Below are 13,918 nucleotides of genomic sequence, written 5' to 3'. Positions count from 1 at the left end.
TGATTACATGGACGAATTTGGCTGCAAAGATAATAAGAAAGGGAGAAACTAAATTTTTAAGGAAACTTTTATTGCAAATTTTAATAAAATACAATATATATAAAGGGGGCAATAATTAGTACAAACGGGCTGATCGAAGCTTGGCTGGCTATTCCAGCTGCTGGAGCTCCTATAGCGGCAGTAGGTACAGCCAAAAGTTTACCACACAAAGCAGAATATTTTTCAGTTTCACATTTAAGATCACCAGGACAAGCACTACATGCATCACCTTTCATGTACACCGGAGTCCCAATTAGATTGCCTCCAGGCCCAGTCGTGCTTGCGTAGTTACATATAAGTGTGTAATAGAAAGCCTGGGTAGGTGTTTTGGGGTTCCAGACTCTAGAACATCCTACAAGATCAGCCTCCGCCCAAACCATTTGTGTGAAATGCCCAATCGGCTGAAATGAATAATTATTATTGTCTTCGCTGCACTTTTAAAAACTTACCAGTCCACCACCATAATTATCTATAGCATCATCACTGTTCACCTCTTTAAATTCATCGTACCTAACGAAATCATGAAGAAAATCACCACTAAAGTTTCAACTACAGTCATACAGTTACGTACCAGCTCATTAGCAAGGACCGGATATCTTCTCTATTTCTGCTACTTCCAGCTAAATTCTGACCCGCCATGTTACCTTTGTGTTTATCTCTGCATCGGTCATGATTTTCCTTAAATTTGAAAGCCAGACACTTTGCGATGTACTCCAGCTCTAGATCATAATTCATAACCCTCATATTAGAAGCTCCTTTGATAAATTCGTTGGTTTCTGCTTCCCCACCAGATGCTACTTTGTTTCTGAGTTCGTTATGAACATCGACAATTAATTTGCGAAAGTCCGCCAGGTTTTCCTCATCTATTTTTCGAGGTGGTTCATGTACACATTTGCACGCTGTATGTTCTACCCCCGCTGCCCCCGGGCATTTGTCCTCGCAATAGTTCACAGTAGACGGATCAAAAGTAGAGACAATACACAATTTTAGCAAGAAAAGTAATAATAAATACGTCATTTTTAATTTTTCACACCGACATCTTTTGCAAAATAGTATTTATCCGCTGCCTTAGCAACGTCCCTAAGTCGAGTTGATGGTCTTATAGAGGCTTGAACTTGACCAAACGATTTTTTTTTTATTTAGTAAATTTAATAATGAGGATAAATATAAATATTAATTTTGTTATATATCGCACAACAACATTGATAATAGCGTCACTGTTTTCTTGAAATTTCAAGGAAATTTGTTGAACCGTTTTTGAGATAATGGATAAAATTAATTGGTTCATACGTTATTTTTTAGACGTTCATATTGCTAAAGTACAATCACTTCCGCATTTCGTAACCAGTTTTCAACAGAGATGTTTTTGTTGTTTTTTAAGTGACGTCATCAACTTCTTGGTAGGGATAAGGACATTAATTTTTAAATACACAGTGCCATACGAGGTGAAGTCATGAATTATTTTCATAACCGACGGTTCGCATTGTGCTAATTTTTGCAAGAAAGTATTTTTCAGTGGAATAGGAATTTCCTTTTCGTGTATTTAAATTGTCTCCACGCTATTAAGCTTGTGCCTAATGATAGAATTTCACCATGCATAACATAACTTTGCAAGTGCATTTTAATGTAGGTATGTACTAAAGCCCGATTTAAAGTTAATGACACTTTCAGTTGCGGTAGACCAACACCGTAAGTTGAAAACGTACGTGACTTTTAAATTAAAGACACAAATTTTTAATTAAACTTGTTTACTTAGTGTCTCAAATTCTTCCCTCGTTTTAACATACTGCCAAATGTGAAAGATTCCTAAAATATTGATTGCCAAACTCTGGTTGAAAGAATGTAAATTTTTAAAAACGTGCCGAAGACTTAATGGTGCTGAGGTACCAAGCTATGTGCTAAATCAAATGAGAGATTTACATTTTCTGGTATTGTGTAAGATTTTAAGGATCATACTGCAATACAAAAATTTTGTTTTTCCTGATTTTTTTATATTTTGGAGGTGTTAGGTTTTATTTAGTCACTTGTGCATTTTTGAACTTTTGAAATAGTGTGTGATAAATTAAACGAAGTTAAAAATATGAAAGAATCTTGAGGACGTTTGGTTTTTTTAAGAATATGGAATGATCTTGAGGAACTCTGGTGTCTCTTTATTTTAGAGCGCAAGCTAAGGAAGTATTGTAATCGAGTCCAAAGGACTATGTCTGTCTGTCCGTCCTCTGTGCCGATTTTTATTATTTTTATCTGGAACTATGGGTCCGATTGTGTCAAATTTTGTATATAGATGGTATAACGCTAACCAGAATTTGTCTGATTATTCCCATTAGCAATGGAATTACGTCATCATCCAAATTTTACAAAAGTAATTGTTATTTAAATTTTGTAAAATACTATACTCCTCTACTTGTCGAGATTTTTGGAAAAAGATCAAAATTGTATAATAATTTTTCGATTTTTCAATTTCTCCATATTTTAGTTTTGAGATTTTTGTTTTTTGAGCTTCAATTTTTCGATTTTTTAATTTTTCCATTTTTCAAATTTTCAATTAGTGGCGTTTCTAAGTTTTCGATTTGTCGATTTTTGGAATTCTCTTGACTGTGCGATATTTAGATTTATCGATATTTTTTTTAAATTACAAATTTTTCAATTTTTTTTAATTTATCGTTTCGGCTATTTCGATTTCTCGATTTGTGGATCTTTTCACGTTTCAATTTATCTGTTTCAGTTTTTCAGTTATTTGATTTTTCGATTTTTCGGCTTTGGACTTTAGATTTTAGGACTTTCCAGTTTTTCAAGGTTTCGCTTTTTTGTTTTTTTTGATTTTAGGTTTTCCGTATTTCCGATTTTTCGACACCTCGTTTTATCCACTTTCAAAATTTTTTCGATTTTCCGATTTCGCAATTTTTCCGTTTTTTGATTTCTCAATCTCTCTATGTTTCAATTTAGGATGTTTGAATTTTTCCATTTTTCGCTTTATCAATTTTTTGTTATTTCGGAATTTTTCAATATTTCTGGTTCTTTAATTATTCGATTTAGTTTTCTGGATCTTTCAATTTTTTTATTCTCCAATTTTTCCATATTTTAAATTTTACATTTTTCGATTTCTCGACTTTTCAGTTTTTCGACTTTTCAATTTTTCGAATTTTTTGATCTTTGGTATTTTAAATTTTTTATGTTTCGAATTCTTGATCTTTGATTTTTTAACTTACAGTTTTTAGGTTTTTCAGTTTTTCTCAATTTTTCGATTTTTAAAATTTTTGATTTTCCAATTTCTAAATTTCTCAGTATTTTGATCTTTCGATTTCTCGATTTCTCAAATCTTCGATTTTTGGATTGCTGATTTTCCAGATTTTTTGATTTTTCAATTTTTCGATTTGTCGATTTTAATAAATATTAAAGTTTTCAATATTTTAATTCTTAAATTTTCGTTTGGGATATGTATTTCGACTTCTCGATTTCTCGATCTTTTCATGTTTCGATTTTTCCATGTATATTTTTTTTTCCAATTTTTCAATTATTCAATTTGTCGATTTTTCAATTTTTCGATTTTTGGATTTTCGGGTTCTTCGATGTTTCAATTTTTGACTTTTCAATTTCGATTCTTAGAATTTTAAATTTTACATATTTCGAATTTACATTTTGCCAAGTTTACCATTTTCCAATTTCTCGAATTTTCAATTTTTAGATTCTTCAATTATTCGATGATTTTTCGATTCTTCCATTTTTCAAATTTTCAATTTTTGGCATTTCTATCTTTTCAATTTGTTGATTGTTCGAGTTTTCTATTTCTTGAGATTAATCGAGTTCACGATTTTTTGACTTTTCGATGCTTCAATTTATCGATTTTTCAGTTTTTCTCAATTTTTCGATTTTTAAAATTTTTGATTTTCCAATTTCTAGATTTTTCGGTTTTTTAATCTTTCGATTTCCCAAATCTTCGATTTTTGCATTGCTGATTTTCCAGATTTTTTGATTTTTCAATTTTTCGATTTGTCGATTTTAATAAATATTAAAGTTTTCAATATTTAATTTTTAAATCTTCGTTTAGGATATGTATTTCGACTTCTCGATTTCTCGATCTTTTCATGTTTCGATTTTTCCATGTATATTTTTTTCCAATTTTTCAATTATTCGATTTGTCGATTTTTAGATTTTTGGACTTTCGGGTTTTTCGATGTTTCAATTATTGATTTTTCAATTTCGATTCTTAGAATTTGAAATTTTACATATTTCGAATTTACATTTTGCCAAATTTACCATTTTCCAATTTCTCGACATCTCAGTCTTTAATTTTGGAAAATTTTCAGAGTCTGGAATTTTCAATTTCTCGAATTTTCAGTTTCTCGAGTTTTCAGTTTTTCACTTCTTCAAGTTTTCGCTTTTTTATTTTTCTGTTTTTCAGGTTTTTGAGTTTTCAATTTTTTGATTTTTTAAATTTTCGATTTTTGTATGTTTAGGTTTTGGGATTTTTCGATATTTCGATTCTTCAATTTTCTGCTTTTTCGACTTCTGGATTTTTCGATTGTTCGATTTCTCGATTTTTTGATTTTCTAATTTTTCGATTCTTATATTTTTGGACTTTCGGGTTTTTCGATGTTTCAATTATTGATTTTTCAATTTCGATTCTTAGAATTTGAAATTTTACATATTTCGAATTTACATTTTGCCAAATTTACCATTTTCCAATTTCTCGACATCTCAATCTTTAATTCTGGAAAATTTTCAGAGTCTGGAATTTTCAATTTCTCGAATTTTCAATTTCTCGAGTTTTCAGTTTTTCAATTCTTCAAGTTTTCGCTTTTTTATTTTTCTGTTTTTCAGGTTTTTGAGTTTTTAATTTTTTGATTTTTTAAATTTTCGATTTTTGTATGTTTTAGTTTTGGAATTCTTCAATTTTCTGCTTTTTCGACTTCTGGATTTTTCGATTGTTCAATTTCTCGATTTTTTGATTTTCTAATTTTTCGATTTGTCAGTCTTTATGACTTTATAAAGTTTTCAATTTTTAATTTTTCGTTTGAGTTATTTCGTTTTCTCGATTTCTTGCTCATGTTTCGATTTTTCGAAGTTTCAAATTTTCAATTATTCGATTTGTCGATTTCAAAATTTTTCAATCTTTTGATTTGTGGATTTTCGAGTTTTTGGATGTTTCAACTTTTAAATTTTATACATTTCGAATTTACAATTTGTCGAATTTCCCATTTTCCAACATCTCAATCTTCAATTTTGGGAAATTTCCATCTTTTTGGCTCTTTCAATTTTTAAAATTTTCAATTTTTCAAATTTTCAATTTTTGGCGCTTCTAAATTTTCGATTTGTTGATTAATCGATTTCCCGATTCTTCGACTTTTCGATGTTTCGATTTCTCGATTTTTCGACTTCTGGATTTTTCGATTGTTCAATTTCTCGATTTTTTGATTTTCTAATTTTTCGATTCTTAGATTTTTGGACTTTCGGGTTTTTCGATGTTTCAATTATTGATTTTTCAATTTCGATTCTTAGAAATTGAAATTTTACATATTTCGAATTTACATTTCGCCAAATTTACCATTTTCCAATTTCTCGACATCTCAGTCTTTAATTTTGGAAAATTTTCAGGGTCTAGAATTTTCAATTTCTCGAATTTTCAATTTCTCGAGTTTTTAGTTTTTCAATTCTTCAAGTTGTCGCTTTTTTATTTTTCTGTTTATCAGGTTTTTGAGTTTTTAATTTTTTGATTTTTTAAATTTTCGATTTTTGTATGTTTTAGTTTTGGGATTCTTCAATTTTCTGCTTTTTCGACTTCTGGGTTTCTCGATTTTTTGATTTTCTAATTTTTCGATTTGTCAGTCTTTATGACTTTATAAAGTTTTCAGTTTTTAATTTTTCGTTTGAGCTATTTCGTTTTCTCGATTTCTTGCTTATGTTTCGATTTTTCGAAGTTTCAATTTTTCAATTATTCGATTTGTCGATTTCAAAATTTTTCAATCTTTTGATTTGTGGATTTTCGAGTTTTTGGATGTTTCAACTTTTAAATTCTATACATTTCGAATTTACAATTTGTCGAATTTCCCATTTTCCGACATCTCAATCTTCAATTTTGGGAAATTTCCATTTTTTTGGCTCTTTCAATTTTTCAAATTTTCAATTTTTCAAATTTTCAATTTTTGGCGCTTCTAAATTTTCGATTTGTTGATTTTTCGAATTCTCGATTTCTTGATTAATCGATTTCCCGATTCTTCGACTTTTCGATGTTTCGATTTCTCGATTTTTCGACTTCTGGATTTTTCGATTGTTCACTTTCTCGATTTTAGATTTTTAGATTTTTGGACTTTCGGGTTTTTCGATGTTTCAATTATTGATTTTTCAATTTCGATTCTTAGAATTTGAAATTTTACATATTTCGAATTTACATTTTGCCAAATTTACCATTTTCCAATTTCTCGACATCTCAGTCTTTAACTTTGAAATTTTATACATTTCGAATTTACAATTTGTCGAATTTCCCATTTTTCGACATCTCAATCTTCAATTTTGGGAAATTTCCATTTTTTTGGCTCTTTCAATTTTTCAAATTTTCAATTTTTGACGCTTCTAAATTTTCGATTTTTGGCGATTCTAAATTTTCGATTTGTTGATTTTTCGAATTCTCGATTTCTTGATTAATCGATTTCCCGATTCTTCGACTTTTCGATGTTTCGATTTCTCGATTTTTCGACTTCTGGATTTTTCGATTGTTTAGTTTCTCGATTTTTTGATTTTCTAATTTTTCGATTCTTAGATTTTTGGACTTTCGGGTTTTTCGATGTTTCAATTATTGATTTTTCAATTTCGATTTTTAGAATTTGAAATTTTACATATTTCGAATTTACATTTTGCCAAATTTACCATTTTCCAATTTCTCGACATCTCAGTCTTTAATTTTGGAAAATTTTCAGAGTCTGGAATTTTCAATTTCTCGAATTTTCAATTTCTCGAGTTTTCAGTATTTCAATTCTTCAAGTTGTCGCTTTTTTATTTTTCTGTTTTTCAGGTTTTTGAGTTTTTAATTTTTTGATTTTTTAAATTTTCGATTTTTGTATGTTTTAGTTTTGGAATTCTTCAATTTTCTGCTTTTTCGATTTCTGGATTTTTCGATTGTTCAATTTCTCGATTTTTTGATTTTCTAATTTTTCGATTTGTCAATCTTTATGACTTTATAAAGTTTTCAATTTTTAATTTTTCGTTTGAGCTATTTCGTTTTCTCGATTTCTTTCTCATGTTTCGATTTTTCGAAGTTTCAATTTTTCAATTATTCGATTTGTCGATTTCAAAATTTTTCAACTTTTGATTTGTGGATTTTAGAGTTTTTGGATGTTTCAACTTTTAAATTTTATACATTTCGAATTTACAATTTATCGAATTTCCCACTTTCCGACATCTCAATCTTCAATTTTGGGAAATTTCCATTTTTTTGGCTCTTTCAATCTTTCAAATTTTCAATTTTTCAAATTTTCAATTTTTGGCGCTTCTAAATTTTCGATTTGTTGATTTTTCGAATTCTCGATTTCTTGATTAATCGATTTCCCGATTCTTCGACTTTTCGATGTTTCGATTTCTCGATTTTTCGACTTCTGGATTTTTCGATTGTTCACTTTCTCGATTTTTTGATTTTATAATTTTTCGATTCTTAGATTTTTGGACTTTCGGGTTTTTCGATGTTTCAATTATTGATTTTTCAATTTCGATTCTTAGAATTTGAAATTTTACATATTTCGAATTTACATTTTGCCAAATTTACCATTTTCCAATTTCTCGACATCTCAGTCTTTAACTTTGAAATTTTATACATTTCGAATTCACAATTTGTCGAATTTCCCATTTTTCGACATCTCAGTCTTCAATTTTGGGAAATTTCCATTTTTTTGGCTCTTTCAATTTTTCAAATTTTCAATTTTTGGCGCTTCTAAATTTTCGATTTGTTGATTTTTCGAATTCTCGATTTCTTGATTAATCGATTTCCCGATTCTTCGACTTTTCGATGTTTCGATTTCTCGATTTTTCAGTTTTTCAATTCTTCAAGTTTTCGCTTTTTTATTTTTCTGTTTTTCAGGTTTTTGAGTTTTCAATTTTTTGATTTTTTAAATTTTCGATTGTTGTATGTTTTAGTTCTGGGATTTTTCGATATTTCGATTCTACAATTTTCTACTTTTTCGACTTCTGGATTTTTCGATTGTTCAAATTCTCGATTTTTTGATTTTTTATTTTTCGATTTGTCAGTCTTTATGAGTTTATAAAGTTTTCAATTTTTAATTTTTCGTTTGGGCTATTTCTATTTCTCGATTTCTTGATCATGTTTCGATTTTTCGAAGTTTCAATTTTCATTTTTTCAATTTCAATTTTTCGATGTCTCGTTTTCTGATTTTCAACTTTTAAATTTTATACATTTCGAATTTACAATTTGTCGAATTTCCCATTTTCCGACATCTCTGTCTTCAATTTTGGGAAATTTTCAGTTTTTAGATTTTTCAAATTTTCAATTTTTGGCGATTCTAAATTTTCGATTTGTTGATTTTTCGAATTCTCGATTTCTTGATTAATCGATTTCCCGATTCTTCGACTTTTCGATGTTTCGATTTTTCAGATTTTCAATCCTTCAATTTTCCGCCTTTTTATTTTTCTCTAATTTTAGGTTTATTTTAAATTTAGTTCAAGATTACTGGGACGATTCTAAAACATCCATCACAATAATCTGTCTAGTCATCCCCTCGTAAAAGAATAATGACGTCAAAATATGGATGAAATTGCACATATTTCATTGTTTCGTGCCTTGACGTGTATAATGGGTTGCATAACTAACGAAAATAATTCTCACGATGGCGACGTTTGGTGGCAACACTGCGCACTGCGGTAATGTTACTAAACACCTGTCACCTGTCACTTTGTGAGTGTGATTGCCACTTAACCTCACACACACAAATTTAAATCCGTTAAAATGCCGTGAATTGTTATTCATTTTACTTCCGTGTTTAAAACAACATCAAAATGACAAACAAACTAAACCGCTACGAAAAAATCGAATTCCTCGGCGAGGGTCAGTTTGCCACCGTCTACAAAGCCCGAGACGTCGAAAACGACAACATCGTCGCCGTCAAGAAAATCAAAATGGGCAGCCGCCAAGAAGCACAAGACGGCATCAACCGAACAGCCCTCCGAGAAATCAAACTACTGCAAGAACTCCACCACAGAAACGTCATCGGTCTTTTGGACGTCTTCGGACACATGTCCAACGTGTCTCTAGTTTTCGACTTCATGGACACCGATTTGGAGGTTATAATCAAAGACAACACGATCATTCTAACCACGGCAAACATTAAATCGTACATGATCCAAACTCTGCAAGGTCTGGACTATTTACACAGAAACTGGGTGTTGCACCGCGATTTAAAACCCAACAATCTTCTGGTTAACTCTAGTGGAGTGCTCAAAGTGGGTGATTTTGGTTTGGCCAAGCTTTATGGGTCCCCGAATCGGATTAATACCCATCAGGTGGTGACGCGGTGGTACCGATCACCGGAACTCCTGTTTGGGGCTAAATTGTACAGTACTGGAGTGGATATGTGGGCTGTCGGGTGTATTTTAGCCGAATTGTTGTTACGTGTCCCGCTTTTCCCCGGAGAGTCGGATTTAGACCAACTGACGAAGATTTTTGGCGTTTTTGGTAACCCGACGGAGGAGAATTGGCCTGGGTTGAAAAGTCTGACTGACTATATTGAATTTAAACCGTTTACGCCGATTCCGTTGAAAAACATTTTTACTGCCGCTGGCGACGACCTGCTTGATGTTATAGGAAGTCTTTTAGTACTAAATCCATTGAAACGAATGGAGTGTGCCGAGTGTTTAAGTATGCCGTTTTTTAGCAACAAACCGGCGCCTACTGTGGGCTCAAAATTACCGCTGCCACAGAATATTAGAAAAACTGAAACCGAACGACCCACGTTGAAGAGGAAGCTGCTCGACGCCGCCGACGGAGGGTCTTTATCAAAACGCTTATTTTTTTAAATTTATAGGGAACTTTGTACATACAATTGAACTCGATTTTGGTTATTTCTCGCAACAAAAAACATTTTTTGTGTTAAATAGGGTAATAAAATAATTTGAAAGTCGTAAAAATCGCATTTTATTATTCGCATCAATAATCAAAGTTATATTCAAAATACGACGAATCGAAATTGTGAACACGAACGTACCCATCTTCTCCGCCCGAACTGTAGCTCTTTCCGTCTGGATGAAACGCAACGCTGTTGATAGGTCCGAAATGTCCTTTGACTCGTCCAAATTCCTCCTCGAATACCATGTGGAAAAATCTTGAGTCGAACTTACCGACTCTTGCAGACGTGGTGGTTACGTCCATGGCGTCTTGGCCGCCACCCACCACCACGTGCTCGAAAATGGGGCTAATAGCGGCTGAATTGACCGGTCTTTCGGTTTTATAAGTTTTCAATAGCATGAGATCAGCGGCGTCGAAAAGTTTAGCTGTGTGGTCTTTGGAGGCGGTCACAAACATCGTCCCGTCCTTGTTCCACTGCATGTCGTTTATTAAATTTTCGTGTTCGTGTATGGAGCTCAACTCCTTCCCTGTCTGGGTGTGTACAAAAAAATTAATCAGTTAATTGGATTAAAATGGAATTATTTACCTTCAGATCCCACTTAATCAAGTCGCCATTTTCATGTCCTGTGATGATAGTTTCATCCAGATTATCCCACAGGATGGACGCCACTCTTGCGCCTTTAATTGGTATCCGTAAAATGGGGGTGGCTTGCGCTAGACTCTCATCCACGTTTCGCACGTCAATAATGAAAATTTCGCACTGGTGACGCATAGCTTTATCCGTGGTGTAAACAGCCATGTTACCAGAATAGCTAAACAAACACGTCCTAACGGACGAGTTTGTTGAAATATTCCCGATTTCTTTCCCCGTTTCGCAATCCCATACTTTGAGGGTGTTATCACCAGCCCCTGATAAAAATCGACTTGTGGTCCAATCCACATCAATGCACCACACTGCACCTTGATGACCATTGAAAGTCCCCAATCTTTCCCCATTTAGCGAATACCAAACGTTGGGTTTGTTGTCTTTGGACGACGAAAACAGAAGATCGCCCTCTCGGTTGTATTTTATCTGGGTGATGGCACGTTCGTGCCCATGGAGCATGAGAGGCTTCTACAAGGTGAAAAAATTTGAGGTTAGATGAAATTAAACAATATGGTGTTACAAATATTACAAAAAATGTACAATTTTAGCGTGTTTTGTTCGCGTTTTGTCTAAATTGGATTGTTACTTACCATAATAACGTAAACTGTATATTTGTTATCTACTTAACTAACTTTCCACGCCTCTGAAATTTATTTGAGGTTAGGTGACGCGTTCTGTCACGAATGACGTTCTCGCAAGAGTGAGCCAATCACGCGGGGTGGTAGCTGCACGTGACTTAATTTTCTAAAATGGGATTGGCATAGGCGGCTCGTTCGTCCGGGCATTGATTAATAGTATATTAAAGAACGAGTTTCATAAGGCAAATATTGAGGCACGAATCCAATGTGACGGGCTTGAGAGATTTTCAAAATTAACTTTTGTTAATTTATTATATATAAAACTGTAAAACTCTTGTCGTGGACCTTGTGCCCGACATATAGTGAAAATATTATTTATTTGTTCGTAGGCTGGTTCGTGATGATGGTAACACATTCTAATGACTGGACAAAGGGACTACTTCAAGTATATGCATTTTGCTTAAATGAATAATTATATTTAATTTAGAAATGACTATGTACAAAAGAGATTTAGTCATATGAGAATAATTTGGTATAACAATAAATTGTAGTGTAGTTTAATATGCAAATATAATTATCAGAAAATGAACTTCAGTATTAAAACATTTTTAAATAAATTCAAGAAAACCTTATAAATTTGAAACTAAATCTTTGAAAGCATAATAAAACAAACATTTTAAAAAATCTAAAACAAAAATATAACAAAACTCAAAATTGGTACCATATCTCAAAATTTGGTCACATAACTCAAAATTTGGTAACAACTCAAACATTTGGTAAGGAACATTATAGTAGTTGCGTGGTCAGCGTTCATCAAACAATATAACTGTTTAACTAATAATTTCAATGCAAATTAATCTTTAAAATAGATATAAATTTCAAAACGTTATCCAATCGAGAATACAAAGGGCGATTTATCATCAAAATTGAATTGAACTTTAAAAATATTAATAAAACCAAAACTTTGAACTTTTTATGAAATCGTGCACATTTTTGGAGATATTAACACTTACCCCCCCTTGTGTCACAACACAAACACACACTAAACAAGCAACTGGCTAGAGGACTCTGGTCTTTTTTGAATCTTTCGATCTTTTATAAGGTCTCAAGAATTTTCTCCCTTTCAAATCGTTTCAGATTCTTCCAGATCCTTTCAAATTTTTCCACATTGGTTCAGACTCCTGAAAACTGGTTAAGATTCCTCCAGATTGTTTCATTTTCTTTACAACTTTTCCTTATTTTGAATCGAAATCCTCAAGATCCTTTAACATTTTTCAGTTCTGTTCAGATTGTTTGAGATCCTTACAAATCCTTTCAAATCCCTGCAGACTGTTCCAGATTATTCCAGTCTTTTTTAGATTCATCTAGATTCTCACAAGTTCCCTCAGATTCGTTTCAATTCTTTTCGAATCTCCCAATTTCTTTCAGATTCCCTCAGATTCCTTCAGATTCTCTCAGATTCGTTCAAATTCCTCCAGATTCATCAGATGCTTTCAGATTCTTTCATTTTCTTTCTGATTCTATCTTTCACATTCTTTCGATTTTTTTTATAGTTTTCGATGCTTTGGGACTGTTTCAGATTCTTTCAAAGACACCGTCAGGAATCCTCAAGATTCTTTCAAGTTTTTCAATTCTATTCAGGTCATTTCAGATACTTACAGATCCTTTCAGATCCCTGCAGATTCTTCAAAATTCTTCCAAATCCTTCCAGTTTTTTTTTTTTTTTTTAGATTCGCTCACAAGTTCTCAAGAATTTTTCATCTTTCAAATCGTTTCAGATTTTTCCAGACCCTTTCAAATTTTTCCACATTGGTTCATATTCCTGCAAACTGGTTAAGATTCCTCCAGATTCTTTCATTTTCTTTACAACTTTTCCTTATTTTGAATCGAAATCCTCAAGATTCTTTAATATTTTTCAGTTCTGTTCAGATTGTTTGAGATCCTTACAAATTCTTTCAGATCCCTGCAGACTGTTCCAGATTCTTCCAGTCTTTTTTAGATTCTTCTAGATTCTCACAAGTTCCCTCAGATTCGTTCCAATTCTTTCCAGATTTCAAAATTTCTCTCAGATTCCCTCAGATTCCTTCAGATTCTCTCAGATTCCCTCAAATTCCTCCAGATTCATCAGATGCTTTCAGATTCTTTCACTTTCTTTCTGATTTTCTCTTTCACATTCTTTCGATTTTTTTTAGACTTTTCGATGCTTTGGGACTGTTTCAGATTCTTTCAAAGACACCGTCTCAAGATTCTTTCAAGTTTTTCAATTCTATTCAGGTCATTTGAGATACTTACAGATCCTTTCAGATCACTACAGATTCTTCAAAATTCTTCCAAATCCTTCCAGTTTTTTTTTTAATTCGTTCACAAGTTCTCAAGAATTTTTCACCTTTCAAATCGTTTCAGATTCTTTCAGATCCTTTTAAATTTTTCCACATTGGTTCAGATTCCTGCAGACTGGTTAAGATTCCTCGAACTTCTTTCATTTTCTCTACGACTTGTCCTTATTTTGAATCGAAATCCTCAAGATTCTTTAAAATTTTTCAGTTCTGTTCAGATTGTTTGAGATCCTTACAAATCCTTTCAGATCCC

General features: G+C 32.1%; 3 protein-coding genes across 3 annotated transcripts; 1 reads left to right on the top strand and 2 right to left on the bottom strand.

Moving 5' to 3' along the window:
* Positions 1–49: 49 nt before the first annotated feature.
* LOC135128330 (venom allergen 5 2-like) lies at positions 50–1,119 on the bottom strand. Its single transcript, XM_064055238.1, has 3 exons — positions 611–1,119; positions 489–549; positions 50–440 (listed from the first exon to the last, which is right to left on the bottom strand). Exons 1-3 carry the CDS (start codon positions 1,054–1,056, stop codon positions 81–83), a joined length of 867 nt encoding a protein of 288 aa, XP_063911308.1. The 5' UTR covers positions 1,057–1,119; the 3' UTR covers positions 50–80.
* A 7,803-nt stretch (positions 1,120–8,922) lies between these two features.
* Cdk7 (Cyclin-dependent kinase 7) lies at positions 8,923–10,167 on the top strand. Its single transcript, XM_064054426.1, has one exon. The coding sequence runs from the start codon at positions 9,040–9,042 to the stop codon at positions 10,054–10,056; it is 1,017 nt and encodes a 338-aa protein (XP_063910496.1). The 5' UTR covers positions 8,923–9,039; the 3' UTR covers positions 10,057–10,167.
* LOC135127802 (eukaryotic translation initiation factor 3 subunit I) lies at positions 10,157–11,439 on the bottom strand. Its single transcript, XM_064054427.1, has 3 exons — positions 11,342–11,439; positions 10,692–11,219; positions 10,157–10,636 (listed from the first exon to the last, which is right to left on the bottom strand). The coding sequence occupies exons 1-3, from the start codon at positions 11,342–11,344 to the stop codon at positions 10,187–10,189; spliced, it is 981 nt and encodes a 326-aa protein (XP_063910497.1). The 5' UTR covers positions 11,345–11,439; the 3' UTR covers positions 10,157–10,186.
* Positions 11,440–13,918: the final 2,479 nt, after the last annotated feature.

The sequence above is a fragment of the Zophobas morio genome, unplaced genomic scaffold (genome assembly GCF_036711695.1).
Source record: "Zophobas morio isolate AGI-343-1 ecotype UQ-CSIRO unplaced genomic scaffold, CSIRO_AGI_Zmor_V1 ptg000012l, whole genome shotgun sequence".
NCBI lineage: Eukaryota > Metazoa > Arthropoda > Insecta > Coleoptera > Tenebrionidae > Zophobas > Zophobas morio.
Note: the sequence above shows the minus strand (reverse complement) of the source record. Positions and strands in the feature narration are given on the sequence as shown.

Excerpts from the sequence above, each read along its gene's own strand:
- LOC135128330 (XM_064055238.1), bottom strand. The coding sequence starts at position 1,056 with ATGACGTATTTATTATTACTTTTCTTGCTAAAATTGTGTATTGTCTCT. Across the intron at positions 550-610 it reads CGGTCCTTGCTAATGAGCTG|GTACGATGAATTTAAAGAGG; the intron begins GTACGTAACTGT and ends TGATTTCGTTAG. Across the intron at positions 441-488 it reads ATAATTATGGTGGTGGACTG|CCGATTGGGCATTTCACACA; the intron begins GTAAGTTTTTAA and ends TATTCATTTCAG.
- Cdk7 (XM_064054426.1), top strand. The coding sequence starts at position 9,040 with ATGACAAACAAACTAAACCGCTACGAAAAAATCGAATTCCTCGGCGAG.
- LOC135127802 (XM_064054427.1), bottom strand. Across the intron at positions 10,637-10,691 it reads TGATTAAGTGGGATCTGAAG|ACAGGGAAGGAGTTGAGCTC; the intron begins GTAAATAATTCC and ends GTACACACCCAG.